The sequence below is a fragment of the Macaca nemestrina genome, chromosome 5, assembly GCF_043159975.1.
Source record: "Macaca nemestrina isolate mMacNem1 chromosome 5, mMacNem.hap1, whole genome shotgun sequence".
NCBI classification, from domain to species: domain Eukaryota; kingdom Metazoa; phylum Chordata; class Mammalia; order Primates; family Cercopithecidae; genus Macaca; species Macaca nemestrina.
This window is the reverse complement of record NC_092129.1, coordinates 153,053,147-153,079,080: the sequence shown is the minus strand read 5'-3', so window position 1 is coordinate 153,079,080 and position 25,934 is coordinate 153,053,147. Positions and strand designations below refer to the sequence as shown.

The following is a 25,934-nucleotide window of genomic DNA, read 5'->3' as shown; positions in this document are numbered from 1 at the left end:
CCTGCCAGATCTTCAGCATAAAAAACCCCCCTCCTCAGCTCCCAATCAACTCTTCATCCCCACCCCAGATTCTCCCAAATGCCCTGATGAAACCCTTGAGGTGGAAAAAGATAAAGACAAGCAAAGATAAACAGCACAAGCAGCAGAGGTACAAATAGAATTCTGATTTTTCTCCTTTCTCTCCACATTTTGAGGAAATGAATCCAATGTCCTCACCAGAGGACAAGCAAAGAAGTCCCCTGAGCATCTCTGAACATTATGAACCCTCAAAGTAAGCTTAGCTTGGGCCCCTTTCCCTTTTCTATCAGTGAGGCTATAGAGCCCCAGATGGGAGACAGGTGGATTTTTCTCTCAGCTGGGACCTTTTCTCTTGTCTAGCACATTTTGGGAAACCTTCAAGTACATTATCATGCTGGTAGTATTTAAACTTTGCACTGGAGTGAATTCCAGGGGTTATGTCCTCACTGAGACCAATGGAGATGAACATAAAGGAATATGTGGCCAAACACCTCAGCCTCTTTAAATATTCTTTCCTTTGCTCCTTGGTTAACAGGGTCTGTCTGCTCACATTGGAGAAACTGCCCAGTGACTCAGATCCTGAAAGGATCTGCTTTAGAGCAAAAAGGAGTCTAGTACTTTTCACTCCTCCATCTTGTGGTCAACCTGTCAAACTACACTTTTTGCTATCATCCAATATAGACAACACTGGCAGTCAGTAAAACAAAGCTCATTCTTCCATTTCGAAAAGAATTAAAGAATTAAATCTAGGAGTCTAGTTGCTGGCTTAACAAAGGGATATACAGCAAGGCCTAAGGTGCCCTGACTCACGAGAGAGTTGATCTCTGCTGCAATGCTGAGGTGAAACCCTAAAATGATTCTGGCCACCTGCTAGGTTCTAGCTCTGACCCTGCACTGGGTCATCTTTGTTCCACCTCCAAATCAGAGTAAATGGAATTCAGGAGGCTGGTTCTGTGCCCACCCCTATGTACCTCATATACTCGCAGCTGCCAGGCTTTTAAATAATGAAACTTAACACTGTACTTAAAGGGCTGTTCTGCTCAAATCATAAATGTGCACGCTAGTTGTTCACAATTAAAACTCTACTCGTACACATTAAATCGACATTTTCACAAGCGTTTTGCCTTAACTAAAAATTTATATCAACATGAAGACCTAGAATTATACTGCATGAGCCAAGATTTGCAGAACATCATTCACCCTTCTTAATCCAAAAACTTGGGTGCCTGAAGGTGGGGTTTTGATCATGGCCAGGCTTCAGTGGTACATCCTTATATGCTTGGTGCTCAGCACAGGTCAAGACACACAACAGACCCTCAATAAATATTTGCTGAATTTGAACAATTTCTGTAAAAATCTCATTTAGAGACATCAGCTTGGGACACTTCCTCTCTTACTGTTACTTCTCCCAGAAGCCCCTGGAATGACTAGGTCTGGCAGCAGGGGGCGCACAGGGCTGCTGCTCAAATCGGAGAATGGCACAAACTCCAAAAGGGAGCTGGATTTAGACCTCCCCTCCCCATGTAGATAATGGGATTCCTAAAGTGCAGAGTGGGAGAGTGGGTAGAGGAAGCAGGTTTCAGAGACTGAGAACCTACTAAACAAACTCCTAAGAGAACTTTCCCTTGCAAAGAGAATACATGAAAAAAGAAGGGAGAAGAGGAGAGAAGCCTCCCACAGCTGTTAGCCTGGAACAGCCGCTCACCTCAGTTCATCTGGGGAAGGGGCTACAAAGCAAACAATCTTTATTCACAATTGGGGTGGCAGAGGGGAGATACCCCCAGGTCAGTCCAAAAGCAAAGACATTGGGTGGGAAGATGGCACTGGGCGAGGAACTCAGCACTCATCCTCACCCAGCAGGGCATAAGGGTTTCGGCCAGCCAAACTGGACCCTGGAGCTGAGGTTGGGGTGTCCTCATCCCCTTCTCCCTCCTCATCCGCATCCCGGTCCTCCTCTCCCTCCTCCTCACAGGAGCTGCTCAGCTCTTCCTCTTCCTCCTCCTCCTCGTCACCTGCTGGCCCCACCCTGCCCTGCAAAACCACCAGCTCCGTGGTCTCTGGATGGGACTCCCAGGTGCCTGGGGAACCAAAACAAGAAAAAATGGAGGAGAGTTTTGAGCAAGGAACTAAAGCCAGAGAAAGATGGGGAAGAGGCAAAGACTAGGAATAACAATAATCTTTATAGCTGCTGGCATTCATTCATTCATCCATTCATTCAACTTCCTATGTGCAGATTGCTGAACAGAAGCTTTGTGCACATCAACTTCAATAGTTACAATCACCATGCTAAGGGTCAATTATTACCCTCAGTTTGCAGATCAGAAAACGTCTCAGATGTTAAGTTACAGAGCTAGCCAACAGGTACAGAATCCAGGTTTGACCCTCTTGCTCTCTGGCCACAAAGCCCACACCCTTTTACCTATACCATGGCAGGGGGCTAGGGAAGAATATCTGGGCTCTGACCTTTCTGTTCACTGTAGCCTGGGGGATGAAAACACAGGCTGAGGCGGCCGTCCACTGCCAGCCGCAAGAGACTGTTGGCTGCTCTGTACACATCATTCCGAGCCGCCTTGGCTGTCTTGTAACCACGTTTCTCTGCCCAGGCTGGAGGGAGAAAAGAATAATGGAAAGAGAAGGCATTAACCAGATACCAGTTATATTCCCACTCCCATAACACAGTCCTTCTAGTTTTCCCCAAAACATTCCAGGCCAGAGATCTTACTGGCTATGCAACAAAAATCTAGGGGTGAGTGGACAGCAGCTTCATCAATGGCAGAATCTCTGAGGAGAGGAAAGGAGACAGGGAAGGGTAAAAGGCGAGGCAGGTAAGGAAGAGGAGCTGAAACCAGGTGGGGTGAAGCCAGGCACATGGAACTCACCTTCACAGATGTCCCAGGCACACCAGGGGTGTTCCGCTGAGGGGTCCTCAGCCTCTGGGTGGCGCAAGTGGAGCAGGGCCTGCACAGGAATTCGGGAGGCCAGGTAGCCCACAGCAGTATAGGGCTCCTGGATCTGGGCGATGGGGTAGATCCCTGCCAGAACCTGAGGAAAATGAGCACTCAGTACCTTCCTGAATGTCCCACCTTCTCTCTTTCCCTTACCCACCCTCCCCCTCATACCTGCAACTGCCTAGGCAGAAGAGATGGGAAGATGAGGCCCGGGCAGTCACAGAGCTTCACGGAGGGAGTAAGAAAGTAGGTCTGAAAGTATCGGGTATGGCCTGGGGTTCTGGAGACACTCACAACTTTCCGCCCCACCAGCCCATTGATCAGCGAGGACTTTCCCACATTAGGGAAACCTGAGGAAGGCAAGGAAATTTAATGTTTAACAGGTTTTTACTCTGTGGTGGGACTTGGTGCTATACCTATAGGTAAAAGGGGAACTAAGGCTCAGAAATTAAGGAAATGGTATTGCAGAATACAAATCATGCTCTGGGCTCGCAGGGTTAAATCCTGGCCCTTCCACTTACCAGCTTTGTGATGTCAGGGCAACTAACTTTCTGAGTCTCTGCTTCTTCATTTTACAGCGCAGACACCTCCCTACCTTAGGGTGGTCGGGATTAAATGAGATAACCAATACAACTTGTGTGGGTCAGTGCCTGCAGTACAGTAAGTACCCAGTACAAGTGATCCACATCTCATAATTACCATGACTTGGCCTGGCACAGTGGCTCACGCTTGTAATCCCAGCACTCTGGGAAGCCAAGGTGGGTGGATCACCTGAGGTCAGGAGTTCAAGACCAGCCTGGCCAACATGGTGAAATCCCATCTCTACTAAAAATACAAAAATTAGCTGAGTGTGCTGGTGGGCACCTGTAATCGCAGCTACTTGGGAGGCTGAGGCAGGAGAACCACTTGAACCCAGGAGGCGGAGGTTGCAGTGAGCCGAGATTGCACCACTGCACTCTAGCCTGGGCAACAAGAGGGAAACTCTTATCTTGAAAAAAATAATAATAATTACGATGACTTGTCCAGGGAGGAAACTGGAAGCCTTGGGACTCACTGCCACTCTGCTCAAAACCACTACCAGTTTTTGTATTTCTGGCTGACTTCAGTGCCTTTATCTCCCTTCCACAAAGCATCTCATTTACCCCACCTCAGCTGCCCATTCCCGTGGTAATACCTGCATCTTGTCACTTCACAGCTCCAAAGCCTCAATTCCAAGCAACCCTCTCTGCCCTGACAACTCATCTTTCCAGCTCACTTACTCTGGTTCCTCCATTCCAGTAAGTCTTTGACCCCTGACCTTAACACAGTAACACTATGCAATATCCAACTCGTGTCCTCAATTTTCTTCTTACTTGACTCAGATTTCATGATCCAGCTCCTCAGCCAGGCCTGTTCAGAAACCTGGAACTCCCTGGTCCCACCTCTCCCCTCTATCTTACTCACCTGGCAAAAATCCCAACCCTATAAAATCCAGTTCTGCCCATTCAGCACTGCTCCTGGGGAGCTGACTGTGGCTAAGAAAAGATGTACCACTGTGCTCAATCTTTACAACACGTGGAAGTATCTAGGAGGGAGAGAGGGAAGGAGGGAGAGAAAAGTTCTCCTTTGACGACCACCACCAGACCCATTTCTCTGTTCGCTTTGCAGGAAAACTCCTTAAAAGACTTAGCTACTTTTCACCACTTCTTCCTGCTATCTTCTTTGTAACTGTAAACTATAATATACACAAAAATGCACAGAAGGCTGGGCGCAGTGGCTCAAGCCTGTAATCCCAGCACTTTGGGAGGCTGAGACGGGGGGATCACGAGGTCAGGAGATCGAGACCATCCTGGCTAACATGGTGAAACCCCTTCTCTACTCAAAAATACAAAAAAAAACTAGCCGAGCGAGGTGGCGGGCGCCTGTAGTCCCAGCTACTCGGGAGGCTGAGGCAGGAGAATGGTGTAAACCCGGGAGGCGGAGCTTGCAGTGAGCTAAGATCCGGCCACTGCACTCCAGCCTGGGTGACAGAGCAAGACTCCATCTCAAAAAAAAAAAAAAAAAAAAAAGCACAGAACATACATGTGCAGCCTGATGAACCCGACACCACTCAGTGTGTGACAACACGTTCCATCTTTCCTTTTTTTGTTTTTGCTTTTGTTTTTGAGACAGAGTCTCACTCCCTTGCCCAGGCTGGAGTGCAACGGTGCAATGTTGGCTTATGGTAACCTCATCCTCCCAGGTTCAAGCGATTCTCATGCCTCAACCTCCTAAGTAGCTGAGACCACAGGCGTACGGCTCCACGCCCGGCTAAATTTTTGTATTTTTAGTAGAGGTAGGGTTTTGCCATGTTGGCCAGGCTGGTCTCAAACTCCTGACCTCAAGCAATCCGCCTGCCTCAGCCTCCCAAAGTGCTGGGATTACAGGCATGAGCCACCGCACCCGGCCTCCATTCATCCTTCTTGATCATAAGCCTCTCCCTCTACACATGTGAGCTTTATCCTTTTAAGAGAATCCACTCCTTACATTTCTCTTTAGTTTATGACCTGTGTGTCTCTCAACAATGCAGCTTAATTTTGCAGCTTTCAAACTTGATACAACTGAAATTGTGCGGTATGGATGCTACTGTGTCAGGCTCTTTTCACATAACTTTATGTGAAGTTGTTGCACCTTCTCTCATTGTCCTACTCCAATTTGGCTTCTCCACCCCACTGAAACTATGGATTTTCACATTGCCAAGCCCGCTGAGCAGGTCTCTGTTCTCTCACTTGGCCTGTCAGCAACAGTTGACACAGCTAATCCCTCCTTTCCTCTTCAAACACCTTCTTCATTTGACTTCTGGGACACTCCCTTGGTTTTCCTCCTTCTCACTCTCCTTTGCCCAGCTAAATGCTGGCTTGTCCTAAGGCTCAATCCTTGACCTCCTCTTCTCCACCTATTTCCTTTCTCTCCTACATCTCATCCAATTCCGTGGCTTTTTTTTTTTTTGAGACAAAGTCTCGCTCTGTTGCCCAAGCTGGAGTGCAGTGGCATGATCTTGGCTCACTGTAACCTCCGCCTCCAGGATTCAAGCGATTATCCTGTCTCACCCTCCTGAGTAGCTGGGACTACAGGCATGCACCACCACGCACGGTTAATTTTTTGTATTTTTTGGTAGAGACAGGGTTTCACCATGTTGGCCAGGCTGGTCTCAAATGCTTGGCCTCAGGTGATTCACCTGCCTCCGCCTCCTAAAGGGCTGGGATTATAGGTGTGAGCCACTGTGCCCAGCCTAATTCCATGGCTTTAAATACCATATATATCCATCAATGGCTCCCCAAATTTAAATCTTTCCCAAACTCAAATTTCTATCCTCTTCTCTCCCCTAAGCTACTGACTACTTGCCCACTGCCTATTCAACATCTCCACTAGGGACATTTAAAAAGAATCTGAAATTTAATTTCTGATTCCCCTCTCCTCCCCAAAGCCTTCAAATCTGCTTCTCCCCTAGTCTTCCCATCTCAGTATTTCCAGTTGCTCAAGACAAAAACCTGGAAGTCCTTCTTTATCCTCACTTTCCTTCATGTGCCAACTGCAAACCATTAGCAATCTCATTTTCTCTACCTTCAAAATATATCATGCTTCTGGCCCTGTCTCACCACCTCCAGCTCCAGCATCCTACTCTAAGCAACTCTTATTTCTCTCCTAGATTACTGAAATAGCCTTAACTGCTCTCTCTGCTCCCCTTCTTGCCCACCTCCCATCATTTATTCTCTACTCAGGAGGTATATTTTTAAGAAACAAAATCAAATCTATCATTCTGCTGTTCAGAAGCTACCCTTGGCTTCTCATGAGACTTGGAATAAAATCCAAAATGGCTGTCACAGCCTCAGGGCTCTACATGATGTGGGCCCTGGCGATCTTGCTGACCTCATTCCCAATACTCTATCCTGGCTCCCATACTTCAATCTTCCAGGCACTCTTGCTGGTCCTAGAATCTCCAAGCCCATTCCTTCCTCAAGAACCTTTCCCCACAGTTCTGAATGGCTCACTTCATCTCATCAACCAGTTCTCTCCTCAGGGAGGTTTTCCCTGAGCACCTCTCCTTTCAGTCACTCTCTAGCCCCTTTCGTTGCTTTATTGCCTTCACTGCCCCTACATGATTTCGGATCACAAAACCTATTTACTCACAAGAAAATAAGCTCCATGAATATACAGACCTTTCTGCCATTTTCACAGCAGTATGTCTCATCCCTAGAATATCTGGCACCTGGTAAGCGTTCAGTACATATTTGTTGAATGGGTAAATGAATGAGAGCTGGAAGGAAATCCAAACTCAGAGGTGCCTATGCCACAGCAAACTCCCTCTCACACCACCTGGAATAGAGACCAGCTAAAGCAGAGCCTGCTAAGAGAGGGAACAGAGGCTCCTTGTGAGGGGAAGCCTAGGATCAGAAGTCAGGGAAGGGACAACCAGATGAAATGACTAGAAAGAGGAGCATAAATGAGGCAGGTTCTTCCAAAGACAAAAAGGACACTAAGAGGTAAGTCAGGGCACTTCCAAGGAGTCCAACTACCTACTCCGCATTCCCTAATTTCTTCTGGGTTGGGCCTAATTTGGTTCCAATATCACCTCAGATACCACAACTTGTCCAAGGTCTCTTCTTACCTCTCCTACCCTAAATGAAGACAGGCCCTGGGTCCTAATGATACATTCCTTTTTCCTCCACTGTGAGCTGAGACAAAGCCCTTAAGAGGAGATTCTCCTTGGCAACAAACTTAAAGGGTTAAAACCTAGAAGAAAACTAATACTTGCTGAGCTCCTACTATGATTTGATGATCACTGTACTACAGACTAATTACTACAATTCAAATAGTTTATATAAACCACTTAAAACAGTGCCTGTTACATAGTAAGCACCATATAAACACTAAGTTTTAATAATTATTACTGTTATCACTATTTGTCAGATATTCTTAGGCTCTCTCAACACTATTCTCATCATTCCTCACATCCATTCTTTTTAAAGACAGGGTCTCACTCTGTCAGCCAGGCTGGAGTGCAGTGGCACAATCACAGCTCACTGCAGCCTTGAACTCCTGGGCTAAGTGATCCTCCTGCCTCAGCCCCTGAAGTAACATGGACTACAGGCACACACCACCACACTTGGCTATTTTTTTTTTTTTATCTTTTGTAAAGATGGGGTTTCACTATATTGCCCAGACTGGTCTTGAGCTCCTGGTCTCAAGCAATCCTCCCACCTCAGCCTCCCAAAGCACTGGGACTATAGGCATGAGCTCTCACAAATGGCCCACATCCATTCTTTTAATCAGGTATCAATGGCCTTTTTTAAAAAAAGTCAAAGTAACTAAGACTCAGAGTAGCAAAATCACTTGCTCAAGACCTCACAGCTGAGAAGAGGCTGAATTTAACCCAGGCTGTCAATGATCCCTCCACTGCAGCAGATGCTTCTTCTGCCTTGCCCACCACCACTGGCAGAGATCACCCCTCAGACACCCTGGGGCCTAATGAAACGTGATCACCCTCTCTCTTTTCCAAATATGAAAACTCTGTACCTCCTTGGAGGCCACCACGCACAAGCTGCCACTTCCTTACCCACACAGCCGATGGTCACCACCCCATCCTTGTAGCGCTCTCGGGTTGGGCCGGTTGGCTCCATTGCTGAATCAGTCTGCTGCTCCACCAAGACTGCTGGGCCATCGTCCTCTTCCTCCTCCTCCCCGGAGCCATTACCCCAGGTGGCCCCCGCTACATCCCGAGCAATCTTCTCCCGCCAGCTGCTCAAGTCCACTGCTCAAAGGAGGAGAAGATTAAAGAGGTCCTCCCCAGGGCTGCTGTGTATGATGGCACATACTGTGCCTTGCAGCCTGCACAGATTATGTAACTGGCACCCTCTGGAGGTGTACAGTGCCAACCTGAACAAGAGCAGGTCAGAGAATCTCCCAAAAGTCACTTGATCCCACCCTCCCTGGAATCACGCACATCTCTCTGAGCTTCTGAAAAGTACTAGGAAGGCTAAAGGCAGCAAGCCACTGAGGCTCCCGACTACTTGCTGCCTCTCGTCCCACCAGGTCAGTCTGCTCCTTATTCTATCCCTTCCCCGGCTTCTTGCACATCTCCACCATACAGCGGGTGGCTTCAGGAAAGGTGAGCAAAATGACTCTGCATCTTGGGTCTTCCCCATGTCCTCCTACAGCCCTCCTCTAAGGGCCACATACCTTTCCCCACAGTGATGGCTTCACAGGCTCTCAGCAACTGCTCTGGCCCCAGGGCCCGAGTCCATCCTCTCCCCCGCCTCCGACTCTTCTTCAAGACTGAGATCAGAAGGCACGAAAGGATTGGCACACGGGCTTAGGCCTCTCATCTCTCCCACCACCCTTAGGCCCAAGACCAGGTGCCCCCTTGTCAACAAGCCTCTCTGTTCTCCCCTTTGTCCCCTGCCAACTCACCTCTCCCAAGCTGCCCTCTCTCATTGCCCACTCACCACTACTAGGGTCCTGTGGGGTGCGGGGGTCCCGAGGGAAAGAGGTGAAAAGGACGACATGGAGCTGGGGATAGTGTTGATGGAAATAATGCTTCCAGGCAACCACAAGAGCTGGCGGGGCCAGATCCACCTTGTTCAAAACCAGCACCAGGGCCAGCCCAAGTTCTCCAGTCACATACTCATAAAGTGCTGGCGGGAAATTCACAACCTAGGACAGGGTTGATAAGAAGATGGAGCAGTGAAAGGTCAACCCAGAGTTCTCTGCCTCCAGCTCTCCACTTAGCAGGCATAGCTCAGAGACAAGGCCCTGGTGGTAGCAGATTCTGGGCTAAAAACTATAAACCAGCCAAACTGAAAAAGGAAGACAAAACAGGGGTTAGTAATATTTCTGAGTCTCAGGGGGCTTCCTATAGGTCATGATTAGAGATGGAAATGAACCCAAAACAAGACAAGGAAACAGCGTCACTCAGCACACTGAGGTAAAGGATGGGATCGGAAATAGGGATGGGTGTTAGGGTAACAATTAGTCTGCTTTTGTGTGCGCACAACTATATAAGTGTGTACACATGCAAGTACATGCACTCGTGTGCATGTTCGTGTGTTAACAATGTGACTGTGAACATGTGTGCAAACATGCCTGTGTATATTGATGTGCACATGATGTACGTGTCAGTACATGTGTGTGTGTACACATTGTTAAGGACCTCCAACCTAAACGGTCCTCACAGACCTCCCTTTCTCCCACTGGAGGACAAGAGTGAAGTTGCAGAGCTAGGATTCATACAGGGCAGTCCAGCAGCAGTCTACAGCCTTAACTACTACTCTACGATTCCAGGTGGGTTCTGTAGCAACTGATGCGGCAGTACTAGAGAAATGAGATAAGGAAGAAAGGGCATCTTTGGGCTGGGCAGGAGGAAGCCCCCAATTGCATTCATAGAATCCCTGAAGCTCCACACTTGGATTTTCTGTTGGTCTAACTGTGATGAGTTAAAGGATAGGACATGGCTGTTTTGAAGAGGAGAGTGAGCTGGCCAAGGGAGGAGTGACAGGCTATAAGAGAGAATAAAAAACTGAGTTCCTAACTGCAGACATCAGCACTAGGTAGAGGTCAGAAAGACAAGAAAATAGATACCTGTCTCCCAACTCTTGCCTCTGACCTTTGCCCCTGAAAAACCTTTCTCCCTCCTCCTCCTTGGCCACCCTTATTCCTAGTACTCACTGGATGTCGGATATCAGTGATAAGCAGGACGATGTCAGACATCTCTAACACACGCCACAGCTGCCTCCATGTCTAAAAAGACAAGATCAGGAAGAGAACCTGAACACAGAGTCCCTCTCAAGCCTGATCCCAAGCCAATTTGACCATTGGTCACTATGCCCCACTCCTGTCCCTAGAGTACACTGTCACCTCCAGATTGTGCTCAAAGTAGCTGAGTTTCTCAGAGGAGTAAGCCCCATGAATCTTCCCAAGATACTCTTGGAAGCTCCGTTCCTCTTGGCTCATTAGTTGCTCCTTGGACATCTCATAGCTCCAAGGAGGACGTCGAGGAAAGTCCAGAACTGGGAAATCAGGAAAAAGTCCAAGTGTGAGGGAATTTTTAGGATTGAAGAGTACATCCCAGACCCCTCCATCCTCACACTAGGCTCTTACATTTCCAAACTCCTTCCCCAGCCCAATACTTGTCTTGCTCTCACTCACCTGAGCCAGGCTGATAGACCTCCCGGATGTCCAGCTCCAACACCTCAGCACTGACCGGCTGTAGAACTTGCTCCCGGGCTGCTCTCTTTCTCCTCTCTACCTCCTCTCTGCTGTCTCTCTCAAAATGCAGTCGGTATCTAAGGGAACAGGGACCGAGACATCCAGCGCAATCCTGTGGCCACAAACTCCTATTTTCTCCCCTCTTGGACAATCAACTTCGCAAAGCATTCTCTCGTCGTTCAAGTCTCCTCTCTCAAATCAGCCTTCCCCCAAGTCCTTCTTTCAGGCAATACTCAGCCTCCTCCTTCTAAAAGCCCAACTCTCTCCAGCCCCTCTGGAAAGCAAGATTGTGGCCCGCACTGGGGAGCCGAGGGGCTAGCGGAGAACTGTGGCATCGCAGGCCCACCGTCTTCACCAGCAGCAGCCCGCTTTCCCCCAAAGCTCTGACTTCCGGGTAGGCGGGAAAGCCGGGACCAGCGCCCCCTCCCACCCTCACCGATTTGGGTCGTAGCCTCGTGGACCCAGCCCCTGAGAAGGCTGCTGGTTAAGCCTGCGGATATGATGGGTCACAGACTCCCCGTCCGAGGTGTCTGTCTGTTCCTCTCGCCGCTCCCGGCTCCCGCTGCGGCTGTTGGAACTGGAGCGCAGCCCATCTTGAAGCCCTGCGGGGAGGGGCCGGTGACGCCAGTGCTGGCCAGCTCTCAGGGGCCATAAGACCCTCTCCCCCACCGGTCTGACTCTTCTTCATCCCACTCAACTTCTTCCGACGCTCTGTCCTCCCAACCACCCTATTCGGGACCCTCCCGGATGTGCGTGGGGGGGAATCACTCCTCCAGGGAGCAGTAGGGACGGCGCCCCGTGCGAGCTGGAGGGATTCCCCTCCCCCAACTCTCCATCCTTCCCCACCCCTTCCAGATGTGGGGGGGTGGTGTGGGAGATCCCCTCCGCGATAGGCCGCGAGGGTTGGCGCGGTCCCACGACCCCCTCCCACGACCCCCAGAGGTGCAGCGGGCACACCCCTCCTTCCAGCTGTGCGGAAGCCCGAGCCCCGCCTCCTCCTCCAGCTCCCGCACTGACCTCTCTTCCGCTCCCGTTTGTCCTGCAACTGCTTCTTCTTCTGCTTCACGCTGAAGGGCTTCTTCCTCGGCATGGCCCGGACCAGTCACCTGGCCCGCCCTCCGCCGAGCTCCTGCCGCCTCAACTGACTGCCCCCCGGGGCAGTCCCCGCCGCAGGGGCCCGGGACCCTAGAGGAGGCGGAGCTAGCAGGTGACGTCAGCGGGCGGGCCCGACCGAATTGCCGCCGCGGCGGCGATGGAAGGCGGACAGGGGAGATACACAGTCACTTCCCTCCAGGAGCGAGGCGAAAGGATGATGCGGGGTGGGCTACTGGCACGTGAGAGCCAGTGGCACGGAGAGAGCACCCCGGCGGCGAGGAAGGAGGCGCGCGTGGGAGGACCAGGCTAACTCCGTCACGGACGCTACCAACTCGCGTTCGGAGGAGGGGGGAGCGCGTGTCATCACTACCTTGCGCTCCTGGGAGAAGCTACCACTCACCTGGAGGGGGCGGCGGAGCGGAGGGCGGGCCTATTACCTAGGGGAGAGGAGGAGTGGACACGTTGAGGCTACACTCCCAACCCCCAGGCTTGACCTTAGTGGAAAGCCGAGACGGTGCGTCCCGGGAATGAAGCCAGGTTGCTGGGCTACACCGGGGGCACGGTCAGAGGTCTTTAGGGGAGGGCGGCGGTCTGAAGAGTCCTGGCTGCCGACCTGCTGGGACCCAAGTTCCTTGTGGGAACGATGATAAGGAGCAGGTTTACAGATCAGAAGTGCAAAAGCGGGCGAGAAGCGAAACCCAGGCGGGACAAGGGCTTTTGGAGGGAGGTCAAAGGGCACAAAGTTGTGCCTGCAGCTGTTACCATAGTAACCGAGGACCGGATGTGGCGATCTTACGGTGCGACAGTCCTCTTCTCAGGCCTTCTGGCCCGAGAGCCTGTTGACTCTGTGACACACTCTGAGGAGCTGGTTGTGGTGTTTTCCAGCGAGGGAAGAAGAGCGGAATTTTTTCAAAGCATTTATAGAAACGCAGCAAAGGGAAGGTGTGAGGTTGCCGCCATGCCTGGCAGAGACGGAGAGAGGCAGTTTACTCCAGAATGCGGCCGCCACAGATGTTCTCCGCAATCTTCCGGAAGTGGAATGGTGGGAGCTTGGGCATTGCTGCCCACCGACCCCCCGGAAGCGGAAACAGAATCCCCGCGTGCCCCTTCCTCACTACCCTCCAAATCCCGCTGCAGCCATTGCCGCAGCCACGATGCCGAAACGAAAGAAGCAGAATCAGCACCAGCCACCGACACAGCAGCAACCCCCACTGCCCGAGCGGGAAGAGACTGGAGATGAGGAGGATGGGAGTCCCATCGGTGAGGGGTCAGGGAGGGATGTGCACATGCCTGTCAAGCCCGTCCGGGCGAAGGGTTAGGGGCTAATAAGGTGCGAAGGAAGGGGCTCTAACGGAAGGAGGAAGGGCGCACGCGCTGGGTAGGGATGGCAGCAGGGCTGTCCCAAATGGAGCCTTGAACCAGGAGTTCTCTTACTGGAACCGTCAACCTCAATACGGCCCCAAACCTTTCTGGAACGCGGGGGTGGAGAGAGTAAAGAGCTCTTTTGCGCAGCCGCAGAACAGTAGGGGAAAGGGGCAGTAGAGATGTTGCAGATTGCGATGACTGGGTTGACAGTTTGTATCCGGATTTTGACTGAAAAGGTACAGGTGCCGCTTTCTCTATACTAGTCCTCTGGCCGAGTGAAAGGAGAAGAGAACTGACTGGCCAGCAGTTAAGGTGAGGGATTGGTTTATGTCTGGAGACACTTAGGTTGTTTTGGATAGCGACGGTACGGTGAGGAAAAGAAAAAGTTGTATCTTTTCCTGCATTATCGCCTTTGATTGAATATCTACTTTTTGCAAACCCTGAAACAGCTTTGCAGAAAAAAGAGCAGATAGATGGGGTGAGAACTCCTAAGACTGCTGAAAATATACCTGCCTTTACTGGTTGAATTAAGAAATGAGTAATACAAGAAAAACGCCTAAGAACAGAATCATCAGTCCTTGAATCCATTCTGATGACCATATTTTCATGTCTGCTCTTAGGACCACCCAGCCTTCTGGGCCCTCCCCCCATGGCCAATGGAAAACCTGGCGACCCTAAGTCAGGTGAGGAGGAAGGGGCCCTGATCCTTGTATTAGGTCGCGGATAAGACGGCAAGGGAGGGGATAAAACCCAGGAAGGACTTAAAAATCAAAAGGTCAGGGATTCCATCCCTAAATGAATGGAGAGAAGTTGTATATTTGCTGACTGAAAAACTCAATGTTGTAAAAATGTCACTTCTTCCCAAATTGATGTATAGACTTCATGCATTCCAAGTCAGAACACCTATAATGTTTTTGTGGAAATACACAGTATTATAGGGAAATGCAAAATATCAAGGTGAGAGACTGTCAAAACAATCTTGAAGTGGGAGGGCGTACTATGAATATCAAGATTTGTAAGCTGGGCATGGTGGCATATGCCTGTGGTCCCAGCTACTCAGGAGGCTGAGGTAGGAGGATCCTTTGAGCCCAGGAGTTTTTGAGGCCACTTGGGCGACATAGTGAGATCCTGTCTATAAAAACAAGAAGGAAAAAAGACTTACTATAAAGCTACAGTAGTTACAACGATGCAGTTTGGACACAATGATACACATAAGTCAACAGGACTTATGTCCCGAAGAGTCCAATAACAGGCCCATACATGTGTGGACACTTCATTTATGATGAAGATGGAACTGGAAAGTTGGTCTTTTCAATAAATGATATTGGATCAATTGGATATTCATGTTAAAAAATGTAATTTCACCTTGTAGTCATAATCATATTGTATAATGGACTGTAGATCTAAGTATAAAAGGTAAGAGAATAATTATTCTAGAAAGTAAATGTATTTTCTAAGAGTAGCTAAGAGTTCTTAAACAGACAAGAAATGTAGGTATACACACTAACCATAAAGGAAAGATTGATAAATTGAACTCCATTAGAAAATATAAATTTGCGGCCAGGTGCAGTGGCTCACACCTGTAATCCCAGCACTTTGGGAGGCCGAGGCGGGCGAATCACGAGGTCAGGAGTTCAAGACTAGACTGACCAACATAGTGAAACCCCTATCTCTACTAAAAAATACAAAAATTAGCCGGATGTGGTGGTGTGCGCCTGTAATCCCAGCTACTCAGGAGGCTGAGGCAGGAGAATCGCTTGAACCTGGAGGCGGACGTTGCAGTTAGCCGAGATCGCACCACTGCACTCTAGCCTGGGTGACAGAGTGAGACTGTCTCAAAAAAAAAAGAAAGAAAAGAAAATATAAACTTGCCAAATAACGCCATTAAGAAATTAACAGGAAGCTATACAATAGAAGATATTTGCAACAAATATAACCAATAAAGATCCTTTATCTATAATATATAAAGGATTCTTCCAGACAAGCCATTTGAAAAATCGACCAAAAAAAAAAAAAAAAAGGACACCTTATTAAAATGGAGCTCTAAATGAACTAAAAGTCTAAATCAACAAGTACTCAATATCATTAATCGTCAAGTAAATGCAAGATAAAAATATACCACTTTGAAATTAGAACTCTTGTGTACTGCTGCTGGGATTATAAAATGGTGCAACTACTATATAAAACAATATGAAGAGATTCCTCTTAAGCAATTAAAAATATGTATGTATGACAAAAAAAATTAAAAATAGAACTACCCCAGAACTCCTGCTTCCAGGTATATAGCAAAAAAAAAAAAAAAATGGAAAGCAGGGTCTTGACATATTTGCAGACTCATGTTCATAGCAGCAGTATTCACAATAACAAAGAGGTGGAAGCAACCCACATGTCCACTGATGGAAGAATAAACAAAATGTGGCGTGTACATACAATGGATTATTATTCAGCCTTAAAAGGAAGAAAATGCTGTCACATACTACAACATGGATGAACTTTGAGGACTTTATGTTCAGTAAAGACATAGTGTATGATTCTGCTTATCTGAGGTGTCTAAAGTCAAATTCAGGGGCCAGGCGTGGTGCTTCACACCTGTAATCCCAGCACACTGGAGGCCAAGGCAGGTGGATCACTTGAGGTCAGGAGTTCGAGAACAGCCTGGCCAAAATGGCGAAACCCCATCTCTACTAAAAATAGAAAAACTAGCTGGGCATGGTAGTGCATACCTGTAATCCCAACTACTCAGGTAGCTCAGGCATGAGAATTGCTTGAACCTGGGAGGCAGAGGTTGCAGTGAGTCGAGATTGCACCACTGCACTCCAGCCTGAATGACAGAGTGAGATTGTCAAAACAAAAAATAAAAATAAAGTCAAATTCAAAGAAACAGTAGAATGGTCGTTACTAGATGCTGGGGGAAGGAAGACAGAAAAGGGGAGTTTTGTTTAATGGGTACAGAGTTTCAGTTTTGCAAGATAAGAAACTTTTGGAGATCGGGCATGGTGGCTTACGCCTGTAATCCCAGCACTTTGGGAGGCCAAGGCAGGTGGATCATGAGATCAGGAATTCGAGACCAGCCTGGCCAACATGATAAAACCCTATCTCTACTAAAAATACAAAAATTAGCCAGGTGTGGTGGTGGGCACCTGTAATCCCAGCTACTCAGGAGGCTGAGGCAGGAGAATCGCTTGAACCCAGAAGCCGGAGGTGGCAGTGAGCCGAGATCGCGCCACTGCACTCCAGCCCAGGCGACAGAGCGAAACTCCATCTCAAAAAACAAACGAACAAAAACTTGGAGATCTGTTTCACAACAATATGAATATACATAACACTACTGAACTGTACACTTAAAAATAGTTAAAATGGTAAATTTTATGTGTTTTTTACCACAATAAAAAGCAAACAAAACGAGGCATGATGACTCATGCCTGTAATCCCAGCACTTTAGGAGACCAAGGTGGGAGGATCACTTGAGCCCAAGAGTTCAAGACCAGCCTGGGCACTGTGGCAAGACCCAATCTCTCATTAAATAAATAATAATAACCAAACAAAATAACCACCACTTTTCACACTCACCAGAACGGCAAAATTTAAAAATCTAACAATTCTAAGTGTTGTCAAGGCTATAGGACAACTACTGGTGGGAGTGCAAATTGCTATAACCACTTTGAAAAAAAATTTGGCATTATATGTGAAACTTGAGCATAACATATACTTTATAACCCAGCAATACCTCTACTATGTATATACTCAACAGAAATGCATACGTATGTGTAACAACATGTATAAAAATGTTTATAGTGGCATTTCTCGTTATAGCCCCAAACTGGATACCACCCACATGTCCATCATCAGTAGAATGGATAAATAAGTTGTTGTGTATGCATGCAATGGGACTACACTGCAACGAAAATGAATGAACTACTGCTACAGGCAACCTGGATGAATCTCACAAACATGATGTTGAGCGAAAGGAGCCAGACATAAAAGAATGCAGACTGTATGATTCCATTTTTGTGAAGTTCAAAAACAGGCAAAAACTAACCTATGGTGTCAGGATAGTGGTTACCTTTGGGGAGGAGGGTGGGTAATGGGAAAAGGGGCACAAGGGGAGGATCTTTTGAGGTGCTAATAAGGCTTTATCTCTTCACCTGGTGGTGGAAACTCAAGTGTGTCTACTTTGTGATTATTGGGTTGTGCACTTAAAACTGGTGTGTCTTTAAAACTGCTGTTCTTCAATAAAAAAAATTTTTTAAATCAGGGCTTATCAGGATTCAGCTGCCCATTGGTCACCTTTCTGTGTCTTTCTTTCTCTCTCTGTCTCTCTCTCTCTCTCCAGCTCTTCACAGAGGTCCTCCAGGATCAAGGGGACCACTGATTCCACCACTGCTGAGTCTCCCACCTCCTCCTTGGGGTAGAGGCCCAATTCGGAGAGGCCTTGGCCCCAGGTCTAGCCCATATGGTCGTGGTTGGTGGGGAGTCAATGTTGAACCTCCTTTTCCGGGGCCAGGTCATGGGGGTCCCACCAGGGGAAGCTTTCACAAAGAACAGAGAAACCCTCGAAGGCTCAAAAGCTGGTCTCTTATCAAGAATACCTGCCCACCCAAGGATGACCCCCAGGTTATGGAAGGTGAGGTCCATTTTGTTACGCCCATAACTCCCAGAGTGACCTAATTTTCAGAAGATCATTCATGATCTTCTTTGGGCTTTCCTTTTTGCTTTTGAAGCAGAAGTAGACCTGAATGTTATTTCTCCCAGGAGAAAAACTACCATTCCAAAATACCTGGAAATGGTAGGGGGTAGAAAATCAGTTCTCCTTCTGTCTCTGCTTTTCATCATATTTGTTTTCTTTGTTGCTCAGATTTTTAACTTTAATTTTCACTTGTTCACAGACAAATCCGACCGCCCTGTCTGCCGACATTTTGCCAAAAAGGGTCACTGTCGATATGAGGACCTCTGTGCCTTCTACCATCCAGGCGTCAATGGACCTCCTCTGTGAGACTGTGCCTTCCCATCCAGGCTGGAAGGAGCTCTCTGTGACCTAGCGGCCATGTATTTCTCTGTAGCCCTGTAATGGCTACTGTGAGGCTCTTCCAACACCCTCTGTCAGTGACACACCCACCCCATCCACCACCTCCCCAGTTTGGGGTCCAGAGTTGTGTTGCGTCACTGGTGCGCGGTGTATGCGCTTTCTTCTGATCCAGCCTTTAGAGACTTGCCTTTGGGACCCATCTTTGCTCCCTTAAGTTGCCTCCTGGATCTTCTTTCCCATCATCAAATGACTGCTGAACAGGAAACCTCTTTGGTGCTGTTTCTTGTGCATCTGTCCACCTGTTCCCCAGTACTGCCCTCAATTCCTGAGAGCCCTGGAGCGGTTTCCTACCATTCCCTTCTTTTAGCTGCTTGTTTTAAGTCCTTTTTATGTGACATTCCCTACCCCCAATGTTGTCAGCTGCTTATGAAACTCAGCCAGGTTGTCTAACCTGGGGTCAAGTTTGGGTGACTGGTGCAGAGTTACTTCCTAAAAGGCCACTCTCCCTGCTTTTGGATTTCGTAGTTTCTCTGTCAGTAGCATGATCCCCACCGCCGTGGTCTATGATCACCGTGCTTTGTGAAACTGTGCATCCCCTTGTAGCCTCTCTCAGTGTCTGTGGCATTTTTGTGACTTCCCAGCACTAGAATAAGTTTTCCTGCCAAAACGAGTGAGGCGCTTGACGCCCTCTGGACTTTCCCACTTCCCAACATGGAAGAATTGTGAACTTTCCATCAGACTGCCTCCCTGGCCCTCCCCATTCTTCTCCTGTTGGTTACTCTGGGTCTGACACAGGCCCATGAGATGTCTTATAAAGCCTCCAATGGCTTTATCCTACCTAGATCCCTTCCAGCCCATTTTACTTAGACTATGTCATTGTGAGACCACCAGTCCTTTCATTTGAATTCTGTGAATCTCCACCTTGCCTATCTTTGGGTGGAACCTGGACAGTACTGTCGCCTTCTTCCAACCCTCTTCCCCTACATCCCTGGCACTGGTTGTTTTCTGTGAAAACAGCAGTGAACAGGTTCAGTTTTGAACTGGCCCTGAGGAAACAGGTCAGGAGTTGTATTGGCAAGAGGGAGGGATGAGAGTTGTTGGAGAACTGAGAATGAGGTGTTTTTTTTTTTTTTTTTTAACTTTTTTTATATTAGTAATAAATGCAGTGGAAACCAGCATTTTCTTTAATCCCTGTGTTCTAGTCATCTCTGGAGGTACAGATGAAGCTGTTCTCACCTGGTGGAGTCAGCTCATTCTTTAGTTCATACACACTAGTGATGGGGAATGACAAAGCTTAAGGTTCTTCCAGGCTGAAAAAACCAATGGAGGTTCCATTGGCCTGTAGGCATCAACCAGACCAAGCTGCCTTATGTTCAAGGGCAAAGTTTTGTAAGAAAAAGGAAAGGCCAGGTGTCTGTGGAGTTATTTTTAAATATTTTACTTGGCAGAGTTTGTGTTTACGGAGTGGTAATGATGAAGGAGTCTTTCAGCAGCAATTTGCAGAGTGCCTGTGGGCCAGGCAGTATACTAAGCACTAGAGATAACTGACAGCCAAAGCCAATGGATTTAAAATGTACAAGGAAGACAGGTTTCTCATAACCACAAATAGCATGTAAAGTTAAACCTGCCAAAAGTGCTGGGAAGAAGACAGGGTGAAACGGAGTTGTGTAATAAAGGGAGTCGGGGAAGGAGATGCAACTGAGACAAGCTCCGAAGGATAAACAGGAGGTGGGGTGGGAAAGGGGAGTCAAGGCAAAGGTCTTAGCTAAAAGACCTAGGGGAAAAGGAGCTAAGAAACCTAGGGACAGTGGGAGATGATGCAGAAGAAAGAGGAGTTAGACCACTCAGGGCCTTGGAGAACATGAGGATTTGGCTCTTTTCTTAGAACAGAAGCCTTTGAAGAATTTTAGACGGGAGTATCATGGCTTAGGCTGGCTTTTCAAAAAAATCAGCTTGTATGAAGAGGGCCCACCTTGGACCTGAAGTTAGTTAGAAAGCTACTGGCTACTTCAGTAGTACAAGTGAGCCATGATGATGACATAGACTTGGGTAGGAGAGTTGGAGAAAAGTAGACATTTGAAAATTACAGGTCAAAACAAAAGTATCAGATTTCTCCAGGTAGTTCTGGCTTATGTAACTGCCATTTAAAAAGAAGTCTTAAGATAGAAGTTTATTTCTCTCACAGGTCAAGAGGTAGACAATCAACAATCCAAGATATGTGACAATGCCACCATTACAAGGTCCCTGAGTATTCAGAACCTCAACCCCCAACTGTTAGATTCACAACCACAAACTTCTATTCACAGTCCAAAGTGAAGCTTTGGCTTCCTCATCCATGTTCAAAGCCTCAGGATGGAGGAAGAGCCAAGAACACCAGTTGTCTGGGAAGAAACTTCCTTTTTTTTTTTTTTTTTGAGACAGAGTCTCCTGTCGCCCAGCCTGGAGTGCAGTGGCACAATCTCAGCTCACTGCAAGCTCCGCCTCCCAGGTTCACGCTATTCTGCCTCAGCCTCCCGAGTAGCTGGGACTACAGGTGCCCGCCACCATGCTCGGCTAATTTTTTGTGTTTTTAGTAGATACGGGGTTTCACCATGTTAGCCAGGATGGTCTCTATCTCCTGACCTTGTGATCTGCCCACCTCGGCCTCCCAAAGTGCTAGGATTACAGGTATAAGCCACTGCGTCCAGCCAGAAGAAACTTCTTAAAAGTTAACTTACAGCTCCTCAACTTATGGGCAAGCATTTAAGCTGAGTTTATTAATTCTACAGAGGTTATCTCCCTAAAAGAGGGTTAGGAATGACAGGGTTAGGGTTTGTGTTTGGTGATTTCAAAAGAAGCAGAAAAGGCCGGGTGTGGTGGCTCAAGCCTGTAATCCCAGCACTTTGGGAGGCTGAGATGGGCGGATCACAAGGTCAGGAGATCGAGACTATCCTGGCTAACCTGGTGAAACCCCATCTCTACTCAAAAATACAAAAAAACTAGCCGGGCGAGGTGGCGGGCGCCTGTAGTCCCAGCTACTCGGGAGGCTGAGGCAGGAGAATGGCGCAAACCCGGGAGGTGGAGCTTGCAGTGAGCTGAGATCCGGCCACTGCACGCCAGCCTGGGTGACAGAGCAAGACTCTGTCTCAAAAAAAAAAAGCAGAAAATTGTTCTATGACTACTTCTTAATCTTATCTAGAAGGAGGGAGAAATGAAATATGACTAAAGCTGTAAGGTAAAAAAGCCAATACATTTTAGCTGACAGGGAACTGTTTGGTGTTTTTGTGCTTAGACAAGATTTTGAAGTTTGTCTAACTTCATCACAAACACAGAATGACCTTGTTTGACACTGATTTTCTGTGAGATAGTTTATGTTCAACAAGAGTACCAGGGCCTAACTATGGGCAACAGGCCAGCTCCCAGCAACACCAAAGCCTGCTAGTTATTGTCAGGCCAATTCCCAATTCTCAGGGACTGTTTTTCTTAAAAGTAAACAAACATATAATTACAGGTTGAGATGAATCATATGAAGGAAATAAATGGGGTACTGAATAGAAACAGTAGTTGGGGAGCTACTCAAGACATGGTGGCTGGGCGCAGTGGCTTATGCCTGTAATCCCAGCACTCTGGGAGGCTGAGGCGGGTAGATCACCTGAGGTCAGGAGTTTGAGACCAGCCTGGCCAACAAGGTGAAATCCTGTCTCTACTAAAATACAACAATTAGCTAGGCATGGTGATGGTCTATAATCCCAGCTACTTGGGAGGCTGAGGCAGGAGAATGACTTGAACCCAGGAAGCAGAGGTTGCAGTTAGCCGAGATCGCACCATTGCACTCCACCCTGGGTGACAGAGGGAGACTCCATCTCCAAAAAAAAAAAAGAAGACATGGTGGCTAGGATAGACCTCTCTGAGGAATCTGTAGATGAAGGGCCCAGAACGTAGCCTTGAGGAACTCTGACATTGAATGGCTAAGTGAAGAAGGACAAGGATAAGCCAGACAAGGAGACTAAGGAGAGATGACAGAGAGGCAGGGAGAGATCTTAGAGTATGGCATCACCTGGCTGCTTGCTCAGTGCCAGGTACCCTGCTAAGCTCTTTATAGACATTGTCTTACTTAAGCTTCATATACTTACTTTTTTTTTTTTGGCGGGGGCGGGTCGTTCAAGCGATTCTCCTGCCTCAGCCTCCCAAATAGCTGGAATTACAGTGCCCACCACCACACCCAGCTAATTTTTTGTATTTTAGTAGAGATGGGGTTTCACCATATTGGCCAGGCTGGTCTCGAACTCCTGACTTTAGATGATCTACCTGCTTCGGCCTCCCAAAGTGCTGGGATTATAGGCATGAGCCACTGTACCTGGCCAAGCTTTGCATACTTTCAATGAACACTTTAGTGCCTAGTGTAGAGCAAGCACTGTTTTAGGAGCTGGAGATACATCAATAAAAAGGACAAAATCCTTGCCCATATGGAGCTTACATATTGCTTTGAGGGTGACAGACAATATACATAGGTAGTATAATTTTAAGTAATAGTAAGTGCTCCAAATGAAAATAAAATGAAAAAAGAGGTTAGAGAGTGACAGGGGGAAGAGAACAGGTAGATACAAAGAGAGAGCTGCTTTGAGGAGGTAACACAGAGAGAGAAAATTAAACGAGGGAACAAACCATATGAACACACGGAGAAAGTGCATTCCAGACACAGGGAACAGCAAAGGCAAAGGCCTTGATGCAGGAATGACTTTGGGGTGTTTGAAGTAAAAACAGAAGGCCAGGCCAGACGTGGTGGCTCATGCCTGCAATCCCAGCACTTTGGGAGGCTGAGGCAGGAGCACTACTTGAGCCCAGAAGTTCGAGACCAGTCTGGGCAACATGGTGAGACCCTGTCTCTGCAAAAATGTTTAAAAAGTACCCAGGCCTGGTGTCATGTGCCTGTAGTCCTAGCTAGTTGGAGGCTGAGGTGGGAAGATCCTTTGAGGCTGCAGTGAGCTATGATTATACCACTACACTCCAGCTTGAATGACAGACCAAGATCCCGGCTCAAAAAAAAAAAAAAAAGCCCAGTGTGGCTAGACTGTGGGAGATGGGATCAAGATGTTTAACAGAGGGCATATTGTACAGAGCCCCATAAGCTATGGTAAAGCATTTGGATTTTATTCTGGATTTTATGCTTTTTTTTTTTTTAATACTTTTATACTTTGAACAAATGGATTTTTTTTTTTTTTTTTTTGAGACGGAGTCTCACTGTGTCACCCAGGCTGGAGTGCAGTGGTGTGATCTTGGCTCACTGCAACCTCCACCTCCCAGGTTCCAGTGATTCTCCTGCCTCAGCCTCCCAAGTAGCTGGGACTGCAGGCACCCACCACCACGCCTGGCTAATTTTTGTATTTTTAGTAGAGACAGGGTTTCACCATGTTGACCAGCCTGGTCTCGAACTCCTGACCTTTTGATCTGCCTGCCTCAGCCTCCCAAAGTGCTGGGATTACAGGCGTGAGTCACTGTGATCGGCCCATGGATTTACATATAAAAACTACCTCCGACTGTAGATGTGAAGGATAGACTAGAGAATGAGAATGACAGCAGGCAGACCAGTTAGGAGGCCAGTGCAGTGGTCCAGGGAGAAGAGACGACGGCTTGGTCAGGGTAGAGGTGGAGAGAAGTGGTCAAATTTGGGTTATGTTTTAGTCTCAGTTGATGGCAATTACAACTTTCTAGTTAACTCAAGCCAGAAACATTGGAGTCATCCTTAATTCTATTTGTCAAACATGACCTCCAATCCATTAACAAAACTTGTTGGCTCTTTTCCAAAATATATTAGAAACCAGCCCTTTCACACCTCCACTGCTGTCACTCTAGTCTGAGTCACCATCACCTCCTAATAGATCTCCCTGCTTCTGTCATTTCTGCCCATTCTCTGCTGCTCTCCCCCTCCCGCCCCCCGCCCAGGTTATTCTCAGCACAGTCTCCAGAGTCATCCTTTTTATTTATTTATTTTTTAACAACTTAAAAAATTTTATAGGCTGGGCACGGTGGCTCACGCCTCTAATCCCAACACTTTGGGAGGCCAAGGCAGGTGGATCACGAGGTCAGGAGTCCGAGACCAGCCTGACAAACATGGTGAAACCCCGTCTCTACTAAAAATACAAAAATTAGCCAGGCGTGGTGGTGCACACTTGTAATTCCAGCTACTCAGGAGACTGAGGCAGGAGAATTGCTTGAACCCAGGAGGCAGAGGTTGCAGTGGGTCGAAATCACGCCACTGCACTCCAGCCTGGGCGACAGAGCAAGACTCCGTCTCAAAAAGTAAAATAAATATTAAAAAATTGTATTATATACAGACCAGGGGTCTCACTATGTTGCCTAGGTTGGTCACAAACCCCTGGGCTCAGGCAATTCTCCCGCCTCAGCCTCCCAAAGTACTGGCATTACAGGTGTGAGCCACTGCACCTGGCCAGGTCATCCTTTTATTTATTTTATATATTTTTATTTTTATTTTTTTTGAGACGGAGTCTCCCTCTGTCGCCCAGGCTGGAGTGTAGTGGCGCGATCTCAGCTCACTGCAAGCTCTGCCTCCCGGGTTCACACCAATCTCCTGCCTCAGCCTCCCCAGTAGCTGGGACTACAGGCACCCGCCACCACGCCCGGCTAAATTTTTTGTATTTTTAGTAGAGACGGGGTTTCACCATGTTAGCCAGGATGATCTCGATCTCCTGAACTCGTGATCCGCCTGCCTCAGCCTGCCAAAGTGCTGGGAGTACAGGCATGAGCCACTGCACCTGGCCCAGGTCATCCTTTTAAAATGTAGGTTGGATCACATCACTGTGCTTAGAAGTCTGCAGTGACTTCCATTTAAATCAACAGAAGAAGCCAAAATCTTTAAGATAAGCTAAAAGACCTTTCCCAATCCAGACCCTGCTTTACTTCTCTTTTCACCTTTCCCACAACTCTGGCTCACTCATGCCACCCCAGCCCCACTTGCCTCCTTCCTGTTTGTTTCCCATGTATGTCAGAACACTCCTGCCATAGGGCTTTATTCCAGCTGTTTCTTATGCTAGATAAAGGCCCATCTCCTGGAAATCCATGTGGCCAAAACTAATCTTCTTCAATGATTTGCTTGAATTTCACTTTACTGAGGCCTCATTTAGTACTAAAATCTGTCCTTTTTATACTTTTAAACTTGATCTATATTTTCTTTTATCTATAGTATCATCTCCCTTGCTAGAAATGTAATCAGAGATCTTTATTTTATTCAGTAGTATCCCAAGAGCATAGAAGAGTGCCTG

The 25,934-nt window shown here is 47.7% G+C and overlaps 2 protein-coding genes across 3 annotated transcripts; one reads left to right on the top strand and one right to left on the bottom strand.

Moving 5' to 3' along the window:
* Positions 1-1,746: 1,746 nt before the first annotated feature.
* LOC105498607 (G protein nucleolar 1 (putative)) lies at positions 1,747-12,345 on the bottom strand. The gene is made up of 12 exons (XM_011770778.3): positions 12,207-12,345; positions 11,626-11,791; positions 11,130-11,266; positions 10,839-10,990; positions 10,650-10,721; positions 9,431-9,638; positions 9,165-9,260; positions 8,542-8,736; positions 3,138-3,316; positions 2,898-3,060; positions 2,482-2,622; positions 1,747-2,096 (listed from the first exon to the last, which is right to left on the bottom strand). The coding sequence occupies exons 1-12, from the start codon at positions 12,277-12,279 to the stop codon at positions 1,855-1,857; spliced, it is 1,824 nt and encodes a 607-aa protein (XP_011769080.1). The 5' UTR covers positions 12,280-12,345; the 3' UTR covers positions 1,747-1,854.
* A 950-nt stretch (positions 12,346-13,295) lies between these two features.
* LOC105498606 (proline rich 3) lies at positions 13,296-19,853 on the top strand. Of its 2 annotated transcripts, XM_011770776.3 has the most exons (4): positions 13,296-13,544; positions 14,270-14,332; positions 17,983-18,273; positions 18,536-19,853. In XM_011770776.3, the coding sequence occupies exons 1-4, from the start codon at positions 13,439-13,441 to the stop codon at positions 18,640-18,642; spliced, it is 567 nt and encodes a 188-aa protein (XP_011769078.1). In that variant the 5' UTR covers positions 13,296-13,438; the 3' UTR covers positions 18,643-19,853. The 2 variants fall into 2 exon arrangements, with proteins under 2 accessions (XP_011769078.1, XP_011769079.1); XM_011770777.3 differs by lacking the exon at positions 14,270-14,332 and having other exon boundaries at positions 13,368-13,544.
* The last annotated feature ends 6,081 nt before the right edge of the window (positions 19,854-25,934 follow it).

Coding starts and splice junctions, on each gene's coding strand:
- LOC105498606 (XM_011770776.3), top strand. CDS start 13,439: ATGCCGAAACGAAAGAAGCAGAATCAGCACCAGCCACCGACACAGCAG. Junction 13,545..14,269: donor GGAGGATGGGAGTCCCATCG/GTGAGGGGTCAG, acceptor GTCTGCTCTTAG/GACCACCCAGCCTTCTGGGC. Junction 14,333..17,982: donor ACCTGGCGACCCTAAGTCAG/GTGAGGAGGAAG, acceptor CTCTCTCTCCAG/CTCTTCACAGAGGTCCTCCA.
- LOC105498607 (XM_011770778.3), bottom strand. CDS start 12,279: ATGCCGAGGAAGAAGCCCTTCAGCGTGAAGCAGAAGAAGAAGCAGTTG. Junction 11,267..11,625: donor CGAGGCTACGACCCAAATCG/GTGAGGGTGGGA, acceptor CTGTTCCCTTAG/ATACCGACTGCATTTTGAGA. Junction 9,261..9,430: donor CCCACAGGACCCTAGTAGTG/GTGAGTGGGCAA, acceptor TTCTGATCTCAG/TCTTGAAGAAGAGTCGGAGG.